General features: G+C 40.4%; 1 protein-coding gene across 4 annotated transcripts in view; it reads left to right on the top strand.

Annotated features, from left to right (window-relative positions):
* The window catches only part of LOC144806527 (uncharacterized), a 44,974-nt gene extending 18,744 nt beyond the window's left edge, over positions 1-26,230 (top strand). For 2 of the 4 annotated variants that reach the window (XM_078672871.1, XM_078672879.1), the window contains exon 3: positions 22,148-26,230. In XM_078672871.1, coding sequence (XP_078528997.1) covers positions 23,066-24,259 — 1,194 coding nt within the window. In that variant the 5' untranslated portion in view covers positions 22,148-23,065 and the 3' untranslated portion in view covers positions 24,260-26,230. Of the gene's footprint in view, positions 1-1,122; positions 1,227-9,604; positions 9,627-22,147 lie in introns of those variants that run through there. The other 2 variants (XM_078672882.1, XM_078672887.1) reach the window with 2 other exon arrangements.
* The last annotated feature ends 369 nt before the right edge of the window (positions 26,231-26,599 follow it).

Here is a 26,599-nt window from a genome sequence, read left to right as displayed (position 1 = left end):
TGCAAGATAGAGGATTTGTATTTTGTGAAATAGTGAGGTTTCAGTAGTGAAATTGAATGCTTGTGCATAGGACCTGTGCTCGGTTTCTAAAATGTTATTAAACAAATGATTTTGGGGCAAATCAATGGCTTTTACATTTTTGAGAAGGAATAAATAGTGTGTGCATGATTACATAAAAATATTTGAACCTTTCACAATCATGTCACCTGTGTTACCTCAGATTAGGAAGGACACTGAGCTTCTTTGCTGTTGGTTTGTGTCATTTATTTGGTAATGCTTGATAGGAATGTTTGCAGGAGAGAGGAAATGTATGTTACCTGTGTTTCCTCAAATTAGGAAGTGGGATTGTGCAGATGAGGTGAGGCATGTCCAGGGGTGCAAAGGAGTTGAGGCCTGTATCCATGAGTGCAATGGAGAGGACTTACCTCCTCTGACCCTTAGACAAGCATTATCTAATCTGTGCCCCTTGGACAGGCCTCAATACGTTGAGTATAATTGATGGTAACAGGGTGCAGATGAGATGAGCCATGTCCAGGGGTGTAGATGAACTGAGGCCTGTCTAATGGTGCAGATGAGTTGAGGTTTATTCAGGGTTGCAGATGAGGTGAGGATTGTCCAGGGGTGCATAGGAGGTGATGCCTGTGTTGAAGAGTGTAGTGGAAGAGAGGTCTGTCCAGGGGTGGAAAGGAGGTGAGGGCTGTGTCTAAGAGTGCAGTGGGGGATAGGCTTCATGAAGTGCAGTCCAGTGCACTCTTAGACACCGGCCTCACCACCTATGCTCCCCAGGACAGGCCTTACCTCATATTTACAATCTGCTTACTAATCTGAGGAAACACAGGTGATTGGATTGTGAAATGTGCTAATATATTTTTTTAATCATGCAGATACTATCTAATCCTTGTCAATAATGGAAAACCAATTCATGTGCCCGAAATATTTTTTTAGAATACCATTTAAAAAACAGAGATAAGGTCATATGTATAAGCATTATAGGGTTTATATTGTTTACTTATTGTCACTGCTTTGCTGTTTGTTAAAAGTGGTCTATAATGTGTTTTTTGGTTTTTTTGTTTACCACAGATTGGAATCAAGATTTGAATAGTAAGGAAATATGCCCTCAAGGCAGAGGAGAAGGAAAGATGCTAAGCGGAAAAAAACAAAAACAGCAACGGAATTAAAGCGGTCTCCTACAACAAATACTTCAAAAAACGCGAAAAAAGCTCCTGGTAAGACAGCTAAGTCTTTTTTTCGGAACATATGTAGATTAAAAAAATTATAATATACATGTGAATTTACAGAAGGAGAGAGCAAATTTGAAGAGAAAGGAGAGGCCCCCCAAAAATGTTACTACTGCAGCAGGAGACAATAATATGTATAGGAATAGAAGGCAAAATCAATTTAGGGACATTTGTAAACGAATGTTTCTCAATAGGGTAGTTTTAAATTTGTTAAAAAACGTTAAAGGTAAACAGAGAGCTGCTTTTTACAAGAAAAAGAAAAATGTTGAGAAGATTGTTGATCAAGCTTTTGAAGTTAAGAAAATTTTTTTTATTTTAGTAATTAATAGAATTAGGACACTTAACAAGACAGTTGATGTTTTCAAATCAAACAGTAGATGCAAAAGAGTAATTAATCGAACTAATTATTGTAAAGTTTTTTCTGGAGATTGGATCCATAGTTCAAGTTGTGAGCCATTTTTTTAATGAGGAGAGTTACTTCCAGGAGAATGATTTGGTGCATGCAGTTGACACCAGTGGTCGAGCATATGAGGTGAAAGATGGTTGTCCGATTGAAAAAGAGAAACTTGTGTCTAGAGATGCAGAAGAGGTGTTAGTTGATGAAGTTTTAGGGAGACGTACTAAGGGTCCAGTGTACACTTGGAAGTGTAGTAGTATTTGTAGTGTGCGACAGGATTCAATCGATGTGCTTCGTAATTTCTTGCGTACATATAGTAAGAAAAGTCTAAAACAGAAAATGAAGATGTTGCAAGACTTAGATCCTTGTAGAGTGAGAGAAAACACAGGTTTGCATGGACATTCACTGGCTTGTCTTTCAAGAAAAGTATGTCTGAGTGTTTTTCATCATTTTAGGATGTTAGCAGTGCATCATAACAAAATGAGGAAATTAGTGAGAAGGTTGTATTATGCAAAAAGTCCAGCACTTAAGCTTGAACAGTTAAATAGTGCTCTTCTGCATGGAACTGAATTAGATGTGAAGAAGATTTGTGAAGAAATTGAGATTTGTTATTTTTGTGAAAAAGAGGACAGTGTAGAAATTGACACATCAATTCAAGGTAATGTGGAAGACAATGTACAGATTTCAAGTACAGAAAAATTTGACCAGGAAATTACCAAGTTTAAGGTGAAATCAAGTGAAAGGCCTAATTTTACTTGTGTTTGTTGTCGACGGACTCATTATAAGATTCAGACTAGGTTAGTTGATTTATATGCAAAAAGTGAAATGGAAAATAACAGCGAATGGAAGAATTTTGCAACTTATTTGTGGGTGGAGAATTCTTTTGATTTGAGTTCTGATCAGCGTATTTGTAAATATTGTTATAATAAATTAAATGAAAACAGAATGCCTGCTAGAGCTGTTCATAATAATCTTGAGTTGGTAGACATTCCTGCTGAATTGATGGATTGAAATACATATGAATCTATTTTGATTCAATGTGTCCATCCTTTTCAGGCTATTGTTCGCATGGAGCCTAAGATAGGGAAATTGCCTCCTTCAGATTTACAGAGAGGATTAAAGGGAAGAGTTGTTTATTTGCCTCTAGATTTCAAGAAAAATATTGATACAATTGGTGTAGAAAAAGTGGAAGAGGAACCTTTAGTTATTCTAGTTAATGGGGTTCCGACAAAGAGTAAGAACATTTGGCAAGATTTAGTGGATGTTAGGAAAGTCAAAAAGGCAACGTTGTATTTAGTCAAAAACAATGAGTACTACAAACATGTATGTGTTGGAGCAATGGAAATAGCTGCAGAAGAAGACAGTGATTGTTCAGCCGGCCAAATTGAAACGGTTGATGTATCTAGAAGTGAAGAAATATATGAAAATTATACTGTTCATCCTTTGCATTCCAAAGAAGTAATGGGGAATGCAATTGAATTGTTTCAAATGAAAGCAGCAAAAGGAAGTCCCATTAGTGTATGGGAAGAAAGTTTGGAGGCTCGTTCTTTTCCACAGCTATTTCCAACAGGTCGAGGTGGACGATATGACGATCGACCACTTCAAATTCCTGCATCTGAATACCGGACTTTAACACCTTCAATGCTAAGGCATTTCCCGCTGGGTGCTGAGCATATTGAAAACCCATTGTTCATGACAAGGTCAGCTCGTCATAAGCACAGCTCCAGTGTACTGCATGACGAGCTGACCTTGTCATGAGCATGGAAGAGGTTAAGATTATATGCTAAAGATCCAAGGTTTCGTCAATGCATTCCATATTTGTTTCATCTACTGTATGAAAGTGACTTGTCTGGGCTTTCTTATGCAGTAAATCATATACTGAAAAGTGGAGCACATCTGCAAAATGTTTCGGCGAGGGACTTTATGGAGAAAGTGAATCTGCAAGATAATATTTTGGAATCTCATCTAATCAATCTCATGGCATGTCAGCGTGGTACAAATGAGTATTGGTACCGTCGTCATGGGGAATTGAAATGTATGCCAAGAAACTTAGGAACTCCTACATGGTTCCTCACTCTTAGCTGTGCCGAGTATGCATGGGACGACTTCAATTTATACGCAAGGCAAATGCAAATATACAAAATATAGAATTCAAAACACCTGGAGAACTGTGTTCTTTGGATCCAGTGAATGTATGCAGATATTTTAATCATAGATTTGAAGCTATGATGTCTTTTATTACCAACAAAAAAAATCCTCCCCTTGGAGAGGTTTTGGATTTCTTTTGGAGAAAGGAGTATCAAGCGAGAGGTGCTCCTCACATACATATGTTGTTGTGGATTAAAGATGCACCCAAATTTGGAACAGATTCGGATGAAACAGTGATGAGTTTCATTGAAGAGTATTCAACATGTGCTGTTCCGAAAACTACCGAGGAAAACAGTTTAAGGCAACAAGTTTTACGCCTTCAATCCCATCGTTGTGGGAAGTATTGTCGTCGAAAATTCAAAAACAAGGAAAAGTTCTACACAAAATGTCGTTTCGGCTTTCCACGACCAGTGATTTCTAAAGGAAGAGTAAATAATTTGATGTCTTCTCTGTGACATACTGTGACGAGGAAATCACCAAAAAATACATACAATTTAAAAAGAAACGAAGAATCCAAGTACATCAACGACAACAACCCAGTGATTTTGTCCATGTGGAATGCTAACATGGATATTCAATTCGTTGCTGACAACTCTATTGCTGTGGCTCGATATGTGACTTCTTACATCACAAAAAAAGAAAAGACAGAACTGAAGGAAATGTGGGAGGATATTTCACATGAAATTATACAGTTACAGTCTGAAGATGTTGTCACACCGAGAAATTGGAGCATATGAATTTTCTGATCGATTGTCATCAGCAAGTCTATATGCCAAATCTAGAACCATCATTTGGGTGAGTCTAGGTCTTGCTGCAACACGAAACCGAGTTTTGAAATCTGTACAATACATAGAGTATTTGGCGGAGAAAGAACCAGAAAGTACAGATATTTTGAAGACAAACATGTTGGATACATACTATCCAAATAGAAGTCCTCACCTTGAGAACGCTTGTCTCTATGAAGTTCTGCAAAGCTATATTTATAAGAGGAACATCAGAGAAGATATCAATAATGGAATATATGCTGTCATTGGATGTGAAGGATGTCTAGTGAAACAGAGAAAAGGTCATTTGGTTAATCATCGAAAATTGAGTTGCGAAAATCCAGACAAAAGGGAATTTTACTATTTGGCTCTTTGCAACTCTTTAAACCATGGCATACAGAAGAGGAACTACTTGGAGACTTTCTCTGTTACGAAGATTCTTTTAATGCAACCAAGGATACCATAGAATGTCCTGTTTTTCCAAATTATCTGCAAATGTTGAACGAAGAAATAGAGCAAGAAGCAACAATTGCTGCAGAGATTGCTAGAGACAGTTCTCAAAACAGTCAGAGTTCTACTTCATTGAGTCAGGATCCACTAGGAGGACCAATTATTCAAAATGAGGCTGCCACTGCCATGGATGAGGTGGAAAGAGCTATGGAACAAGCTGAAGAGGATGTAATTAACCTAGAAGATTTGGTGAAACAACTAAACATTGAGCTGAAACAGATATATGACGAAGTCACAGAACAGATTGAACATGGATTCAGTCAGGAGAAAAAAGAGTGCTCATGCACATCATTTAAGCCTGTCCAACTGTACGTGAGTGGAGAAGCGGGAACTAGAAAAAGTTTTCTGATTAAAGCAATTGTAACTTATTTGCAGAAAAGGACTGAATCACCGCTGTCTTGTGTTGTAACCGCTCCAACTGGGCTGGCAGCACATAACATTAAAGGGATTACTTTACATCGTTTACTGATGCTGCCAGTTGAGCATGATAATAAATTGCAATACCACAAGTTATCTGGAGATGCGTGTTCTGAAGTTTCGAGAATCCTGAAGAAAATGAAACTTCTTATCATTGATGAAGTAAGCATGGTCTCAAATCTAATGCTTGCTTTTGTGCATTTGAGAATGCAAGAAATTCTTAGGACAGACTATGATGTGTTATTTGGAGCAAAATAAATTATTGTTTTAAGAGATCTACTGCAGTTGACTCCAGTGAAAGGACAACCTGTGTTTAAAATGCTCACGCATGAAGATACCAGGAAGTGCCTAGGAAGCATTGGAAACGTTAATATATGGTCAAACTTCAAATATGCAGAACTGCTTCAAAATATGCGACAGGCAAAGGATGAAGATTATAAAAATATTCTGCAAGATGTAAGAATCAGAAAACTAAGTGAGCATGGGAAGGAAGCTTTACATGCACGATTAATTTCAAACTTGTATCCAGATGAAAACATTCTTCCAGAGGATATTTTAAAGAAAATTACTGACAACAAATCTGGGATATGTTTGATGCCAACTGTGAAAGAATGTTCCATGTTCAACAACAAAATGTTAAAGTTAGAAAATGAAGAGATTGTGAAACTGGAAGCTATAGATAAAATAGAGCATAGGGGAGCAACAATTATTTTGTCTGAAAAATTGAAATCAAAATTGGATTCATTAGAGAAGAGTATATCTAAAACTGCTGGTTTTGAAAAGACTCTGAATGTGTGTCTAAATTGTCGTATCATTATGAGAAGGAATTTAAATGTTGAAAGAGGTCTGGTAAATGGAGCAATGGGTCATGTTGTTGATTTTGTGAATTACAGAAATAGAGATGGAATTGAATTTTTAAAAATTAAATTTGATGGCATTGAGGAAGTACAACAAATCAGTCGTTGATCTGCTAGATTTTTGCTTGTAAAAGACTTATATGTTCGCTGAAAACAGTTTCCTGTTTGTTTGGCATATGCGGTGACAATTCATAAATCTCAAGGTTTAAGTGTAGATAGTGCTTTGGTGAACATTGGAAGTTCTGTGTTTAAAGAGGGTATGGCATATGTGGCATTATCACGAGTCAGAACTTTATCTGGATTGTACTTGGTTGAGTGTGATGAGACAAAGATTTATGCAGATCTAGATTGTGTTAAAGAATACAATAGGTTAAGAAGAGAGTATGCTCCACATTTGCCTCAATATCCTCTTTTTGAAAAACGTGTGGTAGGCCGAAAAAGAAGAAATGAGAATAATTGCAGTGAGGTACTAGCAAAAAGACAAAAAGTAGATGAAACTGTAATTGTAAGCAGAAAGAAAAAGGATTCTGTTGAAGATGTTGTTGGATTTCAATTTGAAAACAGTTCTGGTGTCGACTGCTATGCTGATGTAGTGGTTAATATTGTTTTTTGTCTTCAAAATCTACAAGAACAGATTGTTGAAAATCGAGATCAAACATTCTGCTGTTTATTGAAGTCTGTGTTTGAGAAATGTAACTGTGATAGAGCAAAAATAGAAAGTGTTTCAGAAATTCGAAATCTTTTAGAAATATGTTCTGGTCAAAATCAATTTTCACAGAATATTCAGCAGGATTGTCAGGAATTTTTAATGTATATGTTTGGTATATTAGAAGATGAAGGTGTAGATGTAGAAAATCTATTTGGCCTTTCTTATCAATGGCAGCATGACTGTGACAATTGTAGTTTATCAAGTAGTACTAGAATAGACACTGAAAGATTTATATATTTGACTTTACCAGACTGCAAATCAGTGTCTTTCAATAATCTAGTTAAAGCAGCTGATCACAATATGGTATGTACCCAATATAAGTCTGCAATGCTGTCCACATTATTTCTACAAAGTTATGGTCACTATGTCATTTTAATGTTCCAACGATGTAGACCTGATGGACCGAAATTGACAAATTCTATTAAAAATGTTGTGGCTTCTCAGTTATCAATTTCAGGAAGAACCTTTGCAACTGTAGCTATTATTTATCATGACGGTCCATCGACAAGATCAGGGCATTACACATGCTATTTAAAATGTCAAAAAGGGCGGAAGTTGTGTAATGATACTCATTTGACTTTCAAACAACGTTTGCCTTTTGACTTAAAAAACTCATACCTAGTGTTTTTAGAACCAAAATGTAAGTAAAGGTAATTGGCCTATGAAGACGGGAGCAGTTAATAAAAGTTAGTTTATTGTTTAAAATTATATTCTGAGTAAAATTGATCAAGATAATATAAAAAATTGAGTTGTCATATAGGTACTGTAAGTGGATCTCATAGTAAGTGATATTAGTATCATACGAAATGTTGAACATGAGTGAGCCAGAGATGGAATTATGAATATTTAAATATTGTGAAAATGTTGTATAAGCCTTTCTTTCAGAACGTTGGGAAAACGGTAATTTCAGAGTTTGTTTTAAGTAATTTGAAAATATACCGATACATCTGACACTATTTGGCCTTAAGGAAAAGTGAAGGAATGAGCAAAGAGTCATGACTGGAAAAAAAGGAGTATATGAAAATATTGAAACATATTTCAGATGTTCTTGGAGCTTTTCTTCTAGAAAGTCGATGAAATTGATTTTTTAGTGAACAGCAGAGTACTTTCCAACGAAAAGGACCTTCATGATGTACTATTTGGCCTAAAGGAAAAGTAAGTGAATGAAAGATTAGAGTACATTTGTGATTTTTAAGTTTATATGGGTTTTTTAAAACACAATCTTTTTGATTGTGTTTTTTTCCCCGCTGTCATATGATGAGTAGTTTGAACTCACTGTTTTAAGTGAAATTCAATATATTCTGAGAACAGCAAAAATAAACTATGTAACATGTTGTACAAGTTATTCTATAGTTTGTATTGTGTAATTTAAATTGTATTCCCATTGTCTCACACTCACTTTCCTTTTTGCACCCTCTTTCAGCTCTTTTTACTCACTTATAATGTCTTTCTCTCACTCTGTTTCACCCCTGTTCCTTTACTCCACTTCTTTCACAACCCCTTATTCCCATTTCAACTGTCTGCATCCCCTCTCTCCCTTGATCAGTTTTCAACTTTCAGTCTCTCTGTTTTATTTCCCTTTTCCGTGTTTTCCTTCTTTCCTGTTTTAGTAATTCCTCTTTACTCATTCAGCTCTTTTGTCGTAGTCTGTCACTATAACTCACCCACTCTCCCTGACTTATCTTTCTATGCTCTTTTCTTTTGTCCTCTTCTCTTTCTGTTTCCTTCACTACCTCTATGTCCTCAGTCCCTGACTCTCCTTGTGTTATGCTCACTTATGTTTATCTAGCTTCTATCATTTCTCTTAATACAAATTCACTGCTCCTCTCTCATAGTTCTTCATCTCCTTTTTTTTTTTTTACTCTGGTTCCATTACTTCTTCTCATTTCCTATTATTCAGTGTCCTTCTCTTTACTTTCATCACCGAATCACATTCTCTCTGTTCCATTGCTTTACTCCTCTTACCCTCTCTTTCCTTCTTTTACTCCCTTACTCATTTTCCTTTCCTCACTCATTGTATTCCACTTCACTCAGTCCTTCCCTTAGTCTCTCTGTGTACTAACTTCCTCACTCCTTTTCCCTCAATCCTTCTATATGATCCTCTCTCCCTTCATCCCTTCACTCTATGACTCTCCTTCACTTACTCTCAGTTATCTTCCATTCCTCATTCTTCTAAATGCATCCTTAATTAGACTCCTTTCCTTCTCAGTCATTGTCTTTTTACTTACTCCTGTTTCCTGATTTAGTTTTGCTAACTCACATTCTTTTAGTATATTTCTTACCTTCAGTTCATTTCTCTCTTCTTATCTTCCTCTCTGTCAGTGAATCTATATGCCTTACTCTTAGTAATTTGCTCTCCTTCTCTTTCTTTTACCGTCTTTTTGTCCTTCTACATTACTTTATTTCCCTTTCTGTGTCTTTTACTCGTACTTTATTTCTTAATACACTGTTATGATTTTTAACCTCTTCATTTGTATCTTTTATTTTAAAATATAGATTTTACTAATTATAACTTATTTTTTCTTCTCTCTTTCATAGATACAAAGTGAAGTAAAAAAAATTAATTAAAGTTACATTAATTATATGGTAAGTGTGACAAAAAAAATTAGTTTGTCATCACCCTTTGCTTTAACCTCACTATTATTCTCTCACCCTACCTCACTCCTGTTTCCTTACTCTGCTTCCCTCACTTATTCTTATCCTCCATGTTTACTCCCCTTTCCCTAACTCCCCTTCCACATTCAACTTCTTTCAGTCCCCCTGCTTTACTTCCCTTACCCTCTGTTCCCTTCCTTTGCTCCCTCACTCATTCCCTTTCCCTTAATCATTTACTTCACTCCTGTCACTCCTTCTCCTAGTCCATTTGTCCTCACAGTTCCTCACTTCCGTTCCCTCAGTCTGTCTCTCTTACCGTCGCTGTCTCTGTCCCCTCATTCTGTCAATACTCTTTCGTCATGCTCACTCCCTACAACTCACCCACACTCCTTTACTTACCTTTCTTTGCTGCTTCACTTAATCCCTTTCAGTCACTCCTTCCTTTACTCTCTCTCTCCTTTCTCTCTGTCACTCCCCATGTCTTACCCTTATTCACTTTTATCCACCCTCTTTCACCCCTCTTTACTTAGAGTCACTGCTCTTTTCTAATGCTCCCTCACTGTTTTACTATCTAATACACAGTCCCTTTGTGTTGTTCCCTCTAGCTCTCTTTCTCTTAACATCACTCTCTCTGTCCATTTCCCTCATGCTCACTCCTTCATTCTTTTTTTTTTGGTGCGCGCCCCGGTACGCGTACCGGGGAGCGTACCGTTACGCGTACCGTGGGGGAGCGTACCGTTACGCGTACCGTGGAGAAAAAAGAATGACAGAGTTTTTTAAAAATGTTTTTTTTTTATAAATTAGAGGTAGTTCTAAAAAGAACTGTTTTTAGGTCTCGCCTCTTTTCCATTCCGAAGGAATGGGAAATGGCGAGAATTCAAGTGCTCAAAATCCTCGTGAAACCACTGTTTTTTTCCTGCAGTTTTCTTTGAGTTCACGTGGCCACAGGCACGCGCTTTTGGGCCATAAACTTTCACGGCCATCTGTTCCCCAGCTATTTCTCCCCCCCCTCCCCAGCCAGCTTCCCCCAGGCCGTTGCAGCACTCCTCCCACACCTTTGAAGTGAAGCTTAGCTTCACTTCAAAGGCCCCTGCTGCTTCACACCCTCATCTCCTCCCCCCTCCCCTTCTCTGCCATCCCTCCGTCTTGTTTATATCTATATCGTATCTCTTTTCTAAAATTTTGCCATGTAGGTCTTTCTGTTTTTGGAGGTCTGGCTTTTCTTTATATCTACCACTTCCCTCTTCTAAAATGTTGCCATGTGCTTATGTCATACTAATAGCGTAAGCATTATGTGTTTAAAACTGAAATTGTACACCAGAAAATGAGGGAGAAGTTGCATTTCATTATTTTGCTTTGTTTACACTGTAAGTGTAATAGTATAGACAATTTACATGTGAAAGCAGGCAATTTCAACAAGCTCCTTTCCTTTTATATTACTAACAAACCACAAAAAGTACAACATGTGTATGATGTGTTTATAAAAGTATTCACCGAGCAGGATTTAAACTGTTACACACTTCTATTGCACGTGTTGGATTATTTTTTAGTAGTAAACGCTGTTTTTGTCAGTCTCTGTCACACAGGCTGTAGAATCGTATGTACAGAATTTCCCGGCTGTTTTGTTCAATAAAAACCTTTGTTAACATAGCACCGCACTCGACCAACACTCAGAGGGGTGGGGCACACGGTTTAACGCCAGAATGGGCAGTAAAAACACATACATTTGTGTGATGGATGTTGACCGTTCAGCGATGCACTACATCGAAGCCGGGCATTCCGGGGGCACGAACTGAATACCTAGCTCAGACGCAGAATATAACGGGGTGCACCAAAGAACTTCCTCACACGTCACCGGCTAACTTCTTTGGTAAAGGTGGTGATGAACTGCCATTGTAGGCTGGCCCGACCTCGGGGATGAAGGACACCGATCCCTGCAGCACGCATAAAACCCGCCGTGTAACGGTGGCTAAAACGTTGGACTCATCCTGTGCAACGCAAGTCACACGGTGTTGTTGAGGCAACAACCAAAATGCCGAAAATCCCCCCGTTCCATCTGCCTCTTGTCTTGTTAGTGACCAGCATGCCTCGAGGCAGAGGCACTACACTTTGTGTGAAGCGATGTCTCACACCATCGGGAGCTTCCCGTGCTCCAAGCTGGTTAAAGACGGCTCACTTCAGGCTCAGACTCCATCTTAGCTGACTACCAGTGTGATCTGCATCCCACACGGCATTAGTGACGTTGCACAGCGCTCTTTGACTGACAACCAGCCTGCCTCGAGGCAGAGGCGCTACACTGTATGTGAAGTGAGGTCTCACACCATCGGGCGCTTCGCGTGCACTTCATGCCTCCAGGAGGCATGGACTCAGAAATCCTGTTTCTTAAGTTCTTTTTTTATTGACCAGCATGCCTCGAGGCAGAGGTGCTACACTGTATGTGAAGCAAGGTCTCACACCATTGGGCGCTTCACGTGCTACAAGCATCTTAGAGATTGCTCACTTCATGCACTCCCCCATGTTAATAAAACAAACTAAAAGCAGATCGTGACCCCCCTCCCCACAGCAATAGTTCAAGTTCAAGTTCGAGAATTTATATAGCGCACTACTCACCCAGAGGGTCTCAAGGCGCTTGGGGAGGCTCACTTCATGCCCCCAGGAGGCATAGACTCAGGAATCCTGTTTCTGAAGTTGTTTTTTATTGACCAGCGTGCCTCGAGGCAGAGGTGCTACACTGTATGTGAAGCAAGGTCTCACACCATTGGGCGCTTCACGTGCTACAAGCATCTTAAAGATTGCTCACTTCATGCACTCCCCCATGTTAATAAAACAAACTAAAAGCAGATCGTGACCCCTCCTCCCCACAGCAATAGTTCAAGTTCAAGTTCGAGAATTTATATAGCGCACTACTCACCCAGAGGGTCTCAAGGCGCTTGGGGAGGCTCACTTCATGCCCCCAGGAGGCATAGACTCAGGAATCCTGTTTCTGAAGTTGTTTTTTATTGACCAGCGTGCCTCGAGGCAGAGGTGCTACACTGTATGTGAAGCAAGGTCTCACACCATTGGGCGCTTCACGTGCTACAAGCATCTTAAGATTGCTCACTTCATGCCCTCCCCCATGTTAATAAACCAAACTAAAAGCAGATCGTGACCCCCCCTCCCCACAGCAATGCCAAGAGCTTGTTCTACTTTCTTGTGACAAATCCTTTAGGCCTTTAGGGTTTGTTATAATGCAGTATATCTGCAAGGATTACTATGGTAAAATGAATTGTTTTCTATTACAGTATAAACCAAAGGATATATGTAGCGCAGTTACACAATGCTATAAATGTGACAAATATATTGGCAATATTTGATTAACACCTTGAATGCTATAGCAATTCTCCCCTGGTGCTGCAGGCCCTTAAATCCCATTGTTCATGACGAGCTCAGCTCATCATGAGCACACCAGCAGTGTACTGCATGACGAGCTGAGCTCGTCATGAGCATGGAAGGGGTTAAAGTCGTTTTTTAAGAATTTGTCTTCACACTTACCTTACGCTTGATGACATGAACCCTAATCAACAGAAACCAGCCCTTTAACTAAGAGTAATAGTAAAGCAAGAGCAAATGCAACCACAATAACAACAAGCATTGGCATAGCCAATAGGTCTCGCCTTTGGGACCTTATAAGTGTTTAGTTATCCAGCACAATATCCTTGGTGCAACAACATCAAGTGTTGCATGGCTAAACACTTATAAGGTCCCAAAGGCGAGACCTATTGGCTATGCCAATGCTTGTTTTTATTCTTTTTGTTGTTTTATATTTTTTTATTGTTTTTTTGAATTTTTTTTACTTTTTTTGGCTTTTCTGAACAGTTTTATATTTTTTTGTGTTTTTTATGGGGAGAAACAACAAACAAGGAATTGAAAACGGCTCAACTGAAGCAAAAAAAAATCAGGAAAAATTAAGGTTTCTTGGGGCATTTGTGGTTATCACCAGCAACATTGATGAGGGTAATGCTTTGCTCACCATAACTAATTGTTTTGTTACAATATATACAAACAATTTTGTATCCCCCAAACTTTGTTTGTATATTTGGAATCATCTGACTTGCCTCTGGACCGGATGGAGTGGGTTCTTTGGTTGTTGAGGTTCGGGAAGATGATTGGGGTAGGTTTCTGCAGAGTTCTCTCACCTCTGCTGCAGAATAGTTATTTGGGTGCAAACGCTGCATGTGCCGAATCATTGTATGATTCCCAAAGGAATATTTTTTTGCAGGGTTCCCCCTGGATAGCACAGCACCACAGATGAGACAAGTCACCTTTGCAGCGGTTACTTTTTTGGAACCCCTTGGGATTTTATAAAACTCCCATATGAAGTGCTCCCTAGGTTTGTATGGGGTTGTGTCTTCAGGCAGGAACTGCCTTCTCTCTTCCTCCTCTTCCTCCTCCTCCTCTTCTTGACCACCAATGTGATGTTCTGGCGATCCTTGTGGTGGTGGTGGTGGGGCAGATGCTCCAGCTGCTGATAGTACTGTAGCCATATCTGTAAGCAAAAAGCAGGTCTTCCTCACTCAAAGAACAAAGTGAGAATGAGGAAAAAAGGTGGCGGCTTTCATCATTTGGAAAACAAAACTGTTCTGAACCAATGAAAAGTGTTATTTTCAAGTCACATGATCCGGGCTTTCATCATTTGGAAACCAAAACTGATCTGAACCAATGAAAAGTGTTATTTTCAGGTCACATGACCCGACGCGCTTACGATACGCGCCCCGGTGCGCTCCGGGGGGGGCGCGCTCGGCGGCGCTTACGTTGCGCGCTCGGGTGCTTCCGGGTGTGCTTACGCCGTGCGTCATAAGACGCATCACGCGGCTACGCAATACGTCACGATGTTGTTTTCGTTCGCGGCAATAGTGCTAACGGGAAGCTCACCGGTACGCGCAACGGGACGCGTAACGCTGCGCTTACCGGTGAGCGCATCGGTACGCGCCCCGGGAGCGCACCAAGGCAAAAAAATAATTTAAAAGGGAAAATGTACATTAAAAAAGAGTTTTATATAAATATACAATATAGGATTTATTATAACAAATATTATATATCATAGCTGAGGCCTTATATATGGTTAGGAATTGGCATTTACAAAACCTATGAAATTCACTGAAAAAAACATAGGTTTGACATCAGTTATAGTTAGGAATTAGCATTTTAAAAACCTATGAAATTCACTGAAAAAACCATAGGTTTCACACCAGTTATAGTTAGCTGGAAATTTTACTTGCATAAAACCAATGAAATTCCCACGTTATAGTTAGTTGGACTCACTATAACTTGCGCGTGCAATGCACTGCTGATGACGTCACATATTACATCACTCATGACATGGTCAGTGACATCACTCATGACATATCTGATGACACCATCCTTGTGACAGAGTGACAGACCTCCTTTCACTGTAATGTAACCCTGGAAACACATATTCAAAAATAGAAACTAACATTTTCAAAAAAATGGAGATACCCATACCAGTTACAACAACCAATTCAATAATTCCACCATCTATATACACATCCACTCATTGACCAACAGTTCTATATAGTCACTCATACATATACTCACTCATCATATGTAGTGATACACCTATACATCCTGTTACACACCGACAGTCCTCCAAAAGATACTCTCACACATACTCACACATGCAAATAAACTATTGAACATCCATTTATTTGCATATACAGCTATACACACACTACCACCTTACTTCTAAGGAAACTTACACATACTTACTCTCTTAAACAATCACTTATAGAAACACATACTTATTTAAACAGGAACTCTTACAATCCCTCACTCTCACATATACTCACTTATATACATCAATATTCACATATATTAGATTAAATCATATGTAGTTACTGATAAAGACACTAGTGAGACAGTCATTCACTCACTGACACACACATATACACACTCATCCACCCATACAGTCCTGCACATATGCTGTCTTCAAAACACATAAAAAGAGAGTCAGTCATTCATGCATCTATGTGCTAAGTAATACCCCCACCAAACCATACAAACACTCATACTGATACTAAAAAAAACATCTAATAACCCATATACATACATACACATGTAGCTACTCACCAACCCATGCAGCCACTTATACACAAAGTGAAACACTAATGCATATATTTAAATATTTAAACATTACTCACTAATATATGTATTCACTAAGATACACTGAATAAGCCAGTTAACCAATCATTTTTTTTAAAAAAAACATCCATTTAGACACTTATTTAAACATTTATTCTTCCATCAACTTTTACATATACATATATAACACATATTTATTTTTCAGAAAGACACACATTCACTGGATGGTGTCATCAGTGATGTCATGAGTGATGTCACTGACCATGTCATGAGTGATGTAATATGTGACGTCATCAGCAGTGCCTTGCACGCGCAAGTTATAGTGAGTCCAACTAACTATAACGTGGGAATTTCATTGGTTTTATGCGAGTAAAATTTCCAGCTAACTATAACTGGTGTCAGACCTATGGTTTTTTCAGTGAATTTAATAGGCATTTTAAATGCTAATTCCTAACTATAACTGGTGTGAAACCTATGTTTTTTTTCAGTGAATTTCATAGGTTTTTTAAATGCTAATTCCTAACTATAACTGATGTGAAACCTATGTTTTTTTTCAGTGAATTTCATAGGTTTTGTAAATGCTAATTCCTAACCATATATAAGGCCTCAGCTATGATATATAATATTTGTTATAATAAATCCTATATTGTATATTTATATAAAACTCTTTTTTAATGTAAATGTTCCCTTTTTTAATTTTTTTTTGCCTTGGTGCGCTCCCGGGGCGCGTACCGATGCGCTCACCGGTAAGCGCAGCGTTACACGTCCCGTTGCGCGTACCGGTGAGCTTCCCGTTAGCACTATTGCCGCGAACGAAAACAACATCGTGACGTATTGCGTAGCCGCGTGATGCGTCTTATGACGCGCGGCGTAAGCGCACCCGGGAGCGCCTGAGCGCATACGAGCGCGCAACGTAAGTATATATATGTAACACTAGCTGTCACCAGTAGGTAGTTATAGTTTGGACCTTTTTTGTTTTGCTAATAACTTTGGCTCCATTTCACAAATCTACATAAGTTTTAAAGCTAGTTAACCATCCAATTCAGCTACTGTCTGGAAACCTTTAGGGTCATTCATCAGTAGAGGTCGAGAGAAAGGGTTGTCCCAAAATGCCTTTTCCCCATGCAATTTCCCATAGGGGTTTTAGACATGACTACAGGCTGGACCGCTGAACAGAATGACCCCAAATTTGGCAGCAAGCTAGAGCTTGGTCCAGAAAGATCTCTTTTTATAATTTGGTGCAAATCCATTGATTAGTTTTCAAGTAATTAAAAAGAAAAAGATTCAGCAGCATGACCGTCTTGCGGCAGCACCTTGCAGCGCTCTCCTCCATGGTCAGCCGACAGCCCCGCTTCAGCCCCTGGGCCCCCTCTACATGCTGAGCTGCATGGGAGCCCCCAGGTAATTGTTGCACTTTGCATCCGGGTCTGCATGTGCTTATGGCAGAGCACGGATAGGATATATATATATATATATATATATATATAGAAAGAGATATTTTCACTGAAAAAAACCAAAGTTTACAGGGACGTTATAGGTAGGAAACAGCATCAAAAACCTTAGAAAAACATGAAAAAAACAAAGGTTAAAGGGACGTTTACTTAGGTTCAGATTTTACACACACAAAACCGTAGACACTGAGCAGTTATAGTTACGTGGGCTAACTATAACTTACACTCCCCACAATGCACAGCTTATGAAGTGGGCAGAGAAACACATGAAAAAAATGCTCCTGCCCGTAGAGCGCAGGATTGTAAGCTGCTCCCTATGGGTAGGAACAATGCTATCTCCCGCTAGCATCACGGGGGCTTTGGGACCCCCCCCTGGCCCCCAACGATGATGATGTGGGTGCCCTGGCTGGGCTCAAGGGCACCCACCCTTTACCGGCAGGGCCATTTTTGTAAATCTTTCATTAAGCGTGGTCAAGGCATATGTATGGTAAAGACTTGCGTGGTAGAGTTGTTACGTGGTAAAGGCATATGTGGTAAAGGCATTTGTTGGAATGTATGACATTATAATTAGTCTAATCCTGCACTATCTCTTGACTTGAAACTAAACCCTGGGCCTATATAAACAGGAGGACACAGATGGCCCCCCAAAAATGTGCAAAATCACATGTAGTGGGAATTTCCTGTCACATTTTCATCACATTGCATTTTCCCAGTGTATTGTACCATTTCCCCAGTTTTGCTTGCATAAATGGTGCAACGTACCGTATAGCACTACTCGCCACCACGTTTAGAGGGTGGTCCAGTTCTCTTCCTACTCTGTACGGAGAGTTACTCTAGCATTTTATTGAAGTGAAACTCGCTAAGTGTCAGAAAGTATCACATTGGAGTCTGTGAATGCTTACTTACTCACAAGTAAGCAGTCTTTTACAAACTGACAAGGTGAAGCATGCGTGCACTGCATTTACTAGTGTGTGATTCTACACATGCAAAACATGTACACCTGGCAGCGATCATCTGACTAGTTTTGTTTTCAAAAATTGTTGAAAGAGCTGTGAGTCCTCAGAACTCCAACTCTTTGTGCATAAATAATATAAGCTGTAAACAACTCTTCAGGTGACACAGACAAGCCCACTGACACCAAGAGAGAAACAGTAATGATGGTTATTCACAGGCCCTGGAAAACCCCCTAGTCCTGCTCATCATACAGACCCATCTCCCTCCTAAACATTCTTGCTTAACTATTCACAGGCATTCTGGCACACAACTTAAACCATTCATAATGGCCTTATGACTGCAAGTCACAGCAGTGGTGAGATAATACTGTGCCATTAATAAAATGGATGCTTTCCAACACTGAGAGGACACTGGACACCATGTCCGCCAAGGGCCCGATTTATATTTAGGCGGATGGTTTATTCCATCATAAATGTGGCAGGTGTCCCGTCCACCCTATTAAAAGTGCATTCTATCCTGTGGCAATTGTAATAAAGCGATCAGGATCTGTCATGTTTGAGGCAATAACCTGTCTGATAACCTCTAAATCAGGCCCCATGTCTGCAACAAGTGTTGTAGAAGGAGCGAGAACCAGCATTATAGGAAGAGGGCCTAGAAGCAGATATAGACCCCGAGTCACTGAAAAGGGATCTGAGTTGGAGAGAGAGGACCAATAGGAAATGAACCCTTCAGTCTCTTGTTGGAACACCCAAGAGTGTTTCATAGGATGCTTTTGTCTTCTTATGAACTGATTCGTGAACCCTCACCTGGATCTCCCCCTCGAGGCAGACGGCCTCCAGGTGTTGTGTTTCCTGAGGCTCTGCTCCCCTCAACTAAAGGCTCAATGTGGTGACACCCATGCAGCAAGTGTCCATGTGAGGCTGCAGGAATAGGATCCAGTAGACACCAATACACCGCCTAGTACAGATGGAAGCAGATGCAGAGGGGTGCACCCACCTACCTGTGGGCCTCCTCTGTTTATAACTTATGAGCACCCACCTGTGCACCTCCTCTGTTAATACCTCGTACGCACCTACCTGTGCACCTCTTTTGTTTGTACCTCATAAGCACCTACCTGTGCACCTCCTCTGTTTGTACCTCATAAGCATCTACCTGTGCACCTCCTCTGTTTATACCTCATAGACACCTACCTCTGCATCTCCTCTATTTATACCTCATGAGCACCTACCTGTGCACCTCCTCTGTTTATACCTCATAGACACCTACCACAGCATCTCCTGTTTATACCTCATGAGCATCTACCCGTGCACCTCTGTTTATACCTCATGGGCACCGACCCATGCACCTCCTCTGTCTGTACTTCCTAAGCACCTACCTGTGCACCTCCTCTGTTTATACTCCACAAGCACCCTCCTGTGATCCTGCTCTGTCTTTGCCTCATAAGCACCTACCTGTGCTCCTCTTCTGTGTGTATCTCATAAGCACCTACCTATGCACCTCCTCTGTTTATACCTCATAAGCACCTACCTGTGCACCTCCTCTCTTTATACCTCATAAGCACCTACCTGTGCACCTCCTCTGTTAATACCTCGTAAGCACCTACCTGTGCGCCTCCTCTGTTTGTACCTCCCAGATGAGCTTCTGAAACGAAGCTTGTGATCATCATACTATCAACCATGGCTTCTTGACTATCAGGCTATGACTATTATCTGACTTCTGCTGTGTGCATGCTTCAAGTGTGCCCCTTGCATCACCCAACAATAACCTCTGTAGAGTGAGTAAACAGAGGGGAGTCGGGAGCTGAAGGACATGGAATGAGGTAAACCTGGATAAAAGAAATGTAGGATGGGAGAAATGAGACTTCACCTGTGGACAGCAGACACCTCCTCCAGCTCTACTAAAGCCCTGTTGAGTCACAAAGTAGCATCCTGGCCTTCAAACAGATAATAATATAGCCTTATAGCCTGCCGTAGAGGGCTATACCACCTATTAAAGGCCCTCTCCAGTGTTAAAGGCCTCGAGCCGAAGGCGAGGCCCTTTAACAAGGGAGAGGGACTTTAATAGCCAGTATAGCCGAGCTACGAAGGGCTATTAGGCTATTAGAACATTCTGCCTCTAGAGGACAGAATGTTTTAACAAAAAAGAACAAAGCCTTATGGGAGCATGAGGGGATTGGAATCCCCTCAGAGTCCCTGAAGCTTTTGTTCACAGACAGAGCTGTGAACAAAGAAACATTGGAATGTTGGAGCTCCAGGCTTACACCAGCCATTATAAGCCCGGAGCACTCCATTGTTTTCAATGGAGCTCCCAGCATTCCAATGTTCTAATAAGTCAAATATCTTGAAAATGTTGAAAAACAAAAACAATTATTAATATGCACACATCTGTTGGATTGGGTTATATTTCAGTTAAATTATTGGTTGTGATGGATTCTCTATAAGGAATAAATGACTGATATCGTTGAATAATAAATGACATAATTTAATGTTTGTTTGCCATATCTGTGTGCGCAATGTAAAGACGGGCCATTATAATAAACCCTGGAAGGAGCTGCTGATTGAAATACAACAGGATCATAACTTTACCTACTTTAGGAACAACTAAAGACATACTTTTTAAGTTGTCTTTCAGGGCAGAATCAGTCAATAGTTCAAGGGAGATGGATATATATTACGCTGATAGAAAATCCACCTCAACTCAGAATAATGCTCCAGTCTTCTAGGTTAGAAGGATCCAGAAATGCTTGAGCCAGGGGGGCTGTAAAATGTGTTGAAGGTGACTTAGGGCTTTATTACGAGTGTGGCGGTCTTCCAATGGTACTACCACAGCAGAGGTACCAGGCAGACTGCCAAGCCCATTGTGAGACCGCCGCCGGATTATGACCTAAATCCAGGGTGGTTGGGCGGTGTAGCAGTGGTCTTGTGGCAGCTGTATTAGGCTCATTAGAGAGCCTAAACACCACCTTAAGAGTGCTTGCAGCATGTTCCTGCACCATGTCATGCATGCCACACTGTGCAGTAACAAGGGTGCAATTCCATGGGGTGGCACAACATGTGCCCCCCGCGTGCAACCCCAGGAGCAGAATCTGTTAGGGCCCCCTTACCTGCATGTCCTTTATCCTTTTCATGACAGGGTCCCCGCCATGAAATGGCGATGAATATGCAGACCGTAATATGCTCGGCGATGTCGGCATTGGCAATGGCAACATATTCAGGGTATTTGCAGACCGCCTCCACAGCGGGATCCTTGATCCTGGCGGGGTGGCGGTCTCGTGGCGGTCCCACCACCACACTCATAATACAGCAATCAGGCCGCCAGGATGGTGGCAGTTGGACCGCCACCGTGAGTACGGTGATCATGAGGGCCGTCGCACTCGTAGTAAGGCCCTTAATGAGCTGCAAGGTAAAGGCGGGAGTTGACATTTGAGCTGATCCAGTATGAAAGCATTGTGGAAAACGATGTCTGGAGTTACCGTTGTCATATATACTTCCTAAAGAGTTACCTTTTTCATGTATACTTCCTGAAGAGTTACATTTGTTATACACTTCCTGAAGAGTTATCTTTGTTATACACTTCCTGAAGAGCCACCTTTGGTAGATACTTCCTGAAACTGAATTAACGGCAGCGCTTCCTGATTCCTCTCTTTTTCCACAATCTGTTCTGTTTAAATGAAATCTTATCCATGTGTATCTACCCACAACTGTTCCTTTAGCACATGAGTGCTCTGTGGCTGCCCTTTCTTTAGTAAGTTACTCTGTGAATAATGGTAAATCACTGCCTTTTCAGAAGTAAATAAGATGTGACATTTTCAACCACAGTTTTAATGAAATATCCATGTATGGTAAAATGTTCCTTACTAAATTTCAAATATGGTAGAGAAGAGATGTCTTCTACAGCTGGTTAAATATTATGTATTCTCATTCTATTACATTTGCATTTAGTAATATTGCATTTCTTTACATCCAACAGAAAATAAGCCTTAAAAGCACGGATTGATTATGAATAATGAAGATAACACATCAAACCTGCAAAAATTATCAAAAATAAGGAGCTCCAAAAACATCAGTGTAATCAGTGGCAGACTACAGATCCAGGAAGAAGCAGTCAAAGGCAATTCAGTGAGTGTACGAGTCTGAGCTCTGCACCCCGACACCCCAAGACGAAGAAATGATCTCAACAAAACCAAGACAACAAAACTGACAAACCACCTGCTGTATAAACAAGCGTCCAACACCAGCTTTGATCATGTGGCCGGTATGAGAGTTGGAGGAAGGTCTCGTGTCTATTTGGGATCCATAGCTTGGAACAAACTCCCTCTTCAGTTTTGAGCTGTTAGCAACATGAAAATGTTTTAAAAAGTTTGAAAACTTAGCTGTTTGTCCATGTTTGAAACAAACAGATTGACTTTCTTTTCTGACCTGTGCTTTGCCCCGGGACACTCTTTGGAGTAGCTGTACACATTACAAGTCGCTTCATCATCATGATATGGCTAGAGCAGTGCTTCGCTATCTAAACTGGCACCAGACCATCATTCAGTGCTCTAGGTGTATTGTTAACTCTTTCTAGCCAAACCACAGGCACCAGGGAAAAGCACAACGAAGTGGAGCCTAACAACTGAAGGCTAAAGGAAAGGGGAGTTCTGCTCTCTAAATTACAGAGTACTGTCCCAATTTGCACCTACCGGAAGGAAGATGAAGCTTTACCCGCAAGCATGCAAAGCCATTATCCAATCTAAAGATGCAATCACCCACAAGGAAGCCTTACTGATATTATGAATGTGGCAGGTATTTAGTGAGTCTTGTATTTTATTGTTAAATCGGAAATCAAGTGTCCAAAATATCACACACATACAGGGAATGTGAAAATAACGCAGGTGGTTTATTAACTATGCTGACCCTTCAGGAAACACGGTCAGGAGACAAATCGTGCAATTGCACTGAATATGTCAAGAACTTTAGCCAATTAGAAACCCTAAAAGAGCATCAGCGAATACAAACAGGGGAAAAACCATACCATTGCACTGAATGTGTGAAGAGCTTCAGTCGGTTATCACTCCTCCAAAGACATCAGCGAATACACACAGGGGAAAAACCATTCCATTGCACTGAATGTGTAAAGAGCTTCAGTCAAATTGCAAACCTCCACACACATCAGAGAATACACACAGGGGAAAAACCATACGATTGCAATGAATGTGTGCAGAGCTTCAGTCGGTTATCACACCTCCAAAGACATCAGCGAATACACACAGGGGAAAAACCATACCATTGCAATGAATGTGTAAAGAGCTTCAGTCAGTTAGCACACCTCCAAAGACATCAGCGAATACACACAGGGGAAAAACCTTACCTTTGCAATGAATGTGTGAAGAGCTTCAGTCAGTTAACAGACCTCCGGGGACATCAGCGAACACACACAGGGGAAAAACCTTACCATTGCAGTGAATGTGTAAAGTGCTTCAGTCAGTTAACAGACCTCCGGAGACATCAGCGAACACACACAGGGGAAAAACCATACCATTGCAATGAATGTGTAAAGTGCTTCAGTCAGTTAACAGACCTCGGGAGACATCAGCGAACACACACAGGGGAAAAACCTTACCATTGCAATGAATGTGTAAAGTGCTTCAGTCAGTTAACAGACCTCCGGAGACATCAGCGAATACACACAGGGGAAAAACCATACCATTGCAGTGAATGTGTGAAGAGCTTCAGTCAGTTAACAGACCTCCGGAGACATCACCGAATACACACAGGGGAAAAACCATACCATTGCAGTGAATGTGTCCAGAACTTCAGTAGGTTATCACACCTCCAAAGACATCAGCGAACACACACAGGGGAAAAACCAAACCATTGCAGTGAATGTGTAAAGAGCTTCAGTCGGTTACAAGAACTTCAAACACATCAGCGTACACACACAGGGGAAAAACCATACCATTGCACTGAATGTGTAAAGAGCTTCAGTCGGTTAACAGACCTCCAAACACATTACCGAACACACACAGGGGAAAAACCTTACCAGTGCAGTGAAAGTGTGAAGAGCTTTAGTCAGTTAACAGACCTCCGGAGACATCAGTGAATACACACTGGGGAAAAACCATACAAGTGCAGTGAATGTGTAAGTAGTTTTAGGGTACTATCAAACCTCCACACACATCAGAGAACACACACAGGTGAAAAACCATACCATTGGAATGAATGTGTAGAGAGCTTCAGTCAAATTGCAAACCTCCACAGACATCAGAGAACACACACAGGGGAAAAACCATACCATTGCAGTGAATGTGGGAAGAGTTTCAGTCAAATTACACACCTCCACACACATCAGATAATACACACAGGGGAAAAACCATACCAGTGCAGTGAATGTGTAAAGAGCTTCAGTCAGTTAACAGACCTCCGGAAACATCAGCGAACACATACTGGGGAAAACCATACAATTGCAGTGAATGTGGAAGTCGTTTTACTTACTCTTCTGCATTAAGAAATCATCAGCGAGCCCACAAAGAGGAAAAAAATCGTTTAAATGCCAGGCATGTTTGAAAAGCTGTAGTCCATTATCAATCCTAAACAGGCATCAGCGAACACACGCCAAAGAAAAGCCTTCAAGTACAGTGAATGTGTGAACAAATGTAGTCAATTATCAAGCCTATATAGACATCAGCTTACATACTCTCTGTAAATACCATACAACTGTAGTGAGTGTAGAAGTACCTTTAGTGCATCTTCCACATTAAGGATTCATCAGTTAACGCACACAGAGAAAAATCCATTCAGGTGCAGTGAATATCTTCAGTCAGTTATTAAACCTACGAATACATCAACTAACACACACAGAGTAAAAAAGAGCATTGCAATGAATGTGAGAAGTGATTCTGTCAATTGTGAACACACCTGGGGTAAACCTTACAATTGCACTAAAAGTGTGATAAGCTTTTGTCAATTTCTGATCGTACATAGCCTCAGCGTAAACACACCTTCATTTAACTCACTTAGAAATAATCCTAGAGATGCAGTGAATTCAAAAAGAACTTAAGAACATTGACCATAATATTGACTCATTTGAGGACATGGACAGTAGCAGAACAGTGCAGTTATTGTGAGATGAAGGAATTACAGGAACAAGTATAGAATTATGTGGGTTATTTAAATACCAGATGAATGAAGACTCGACTAGAAGAAATGAAGAAAACCAAAGATTTGTAGAATAATAAAAGTGTCTGTTCCCAGTGATTGTTCACTTCGGTACACAGAAAAAACAACGTGATATAACAGGAAATCCACTGGGAGACTAGCTCAATGTGGAATAAAAGAAAAGAAACACTGGAGGTTTTTATTTGGCGATGAAGAGTTACAAAGAAAAACATCCAAGTGTTCCTGTTCATGCTACCTGTAAAAGTGTACGGATGAATACGATTCTGCCTGCACACATTGCTATATTAGCATAAGTGAGTTAGTTGCAAAAACGCCATTTTGCTGCTTTTGCACATGACACTACATCTCTGTTTTTATAAAGACAAACTGCTTGCTTTTCCTTCACATGAGAACGGTCTGTTTTTCATTTCTCTAGACTCACTCTGCGACCTCAAGTCTGCACAGAGTGTTCAAGGTTAAAATAACAATGTATTCTATTGATGCAGGTTGATCGGCCCACGCTCTAGACACAACACAAACACAGCTGCTCATTTCTGAAACTCAGGTGCTTTTAATATTGCACTGCATGCCTGAGACTAGCACTTGGAAAAAAACTTTCAATCGAGAAAGAGCTGTGCTGATCTGGGATGTGATTCACTTCACCTGACTTTGGAGGTATGGGGTTCCCGGTTTTAACCTAGAGGTCTTCTATTATTATAATACCTAGCTCCTAGCAAGGGGAGGGTGGTACAAAAGGCGCTATAGACCTGGTTCCACTATCATTATAATATGATTTCTCCCTTTATATTTTATGGAATTGTAACAATGTTGATTGTATTGATCTTATGCATCTTTTTACTTATGTTAGCAAAGATACTGCATCTTAGAGCACGTAGTTGAAATAAACATTTTAAACTATACAGTGTCTCTGATTGCTCACGTTGTGGACATTTATGAGAATAAAAACAAAAGAGTGTTCTTGATTCCCACTATTCCTGAGAGGTCCCAAAGTCGCTTGTTCATTGGTAGCTTCGCTGTAGTGCGGAGAATGAATGAGACACTGTTGCTAATCGGATAGGGGTTCTGGGCACTGAGGTGGATTTTTGGTACACCACAATACACTGAGGTCCTGGTTTCCTGCGCATAGTTCTGTGCATGAGCAGAATTCCTGCAATGTGGCGCCCAAAGTCTTGATTAGTGCTCGTATTTGTCCACAATACCCTCAACACCTTTTCCGGTTAACAGGCGTGACGGATTAACCTACCTATACGAATGTGTTATAGGT

The sequence above is a fragment of the Lissotriton helveticus genome, chromosome 1_2 (genome assembly GCF_964261635.1).
Source record: "Lissotriton helveticus chromosome 1_2, aLisHel1.1, whole genome shotgun sequence".
NCBI classification, from domain to species: Eukaryota; Metazoa; Chordata; class Amphibia; order Caudata; family Salamandridae; genus Lissotriton; species Lissotriton helveticus.
The sequence above is the reverse complement of the archived record's forward strand: the minus strand, read 5'-3'. Positions and strand labels throughout refer to the sequence as shown.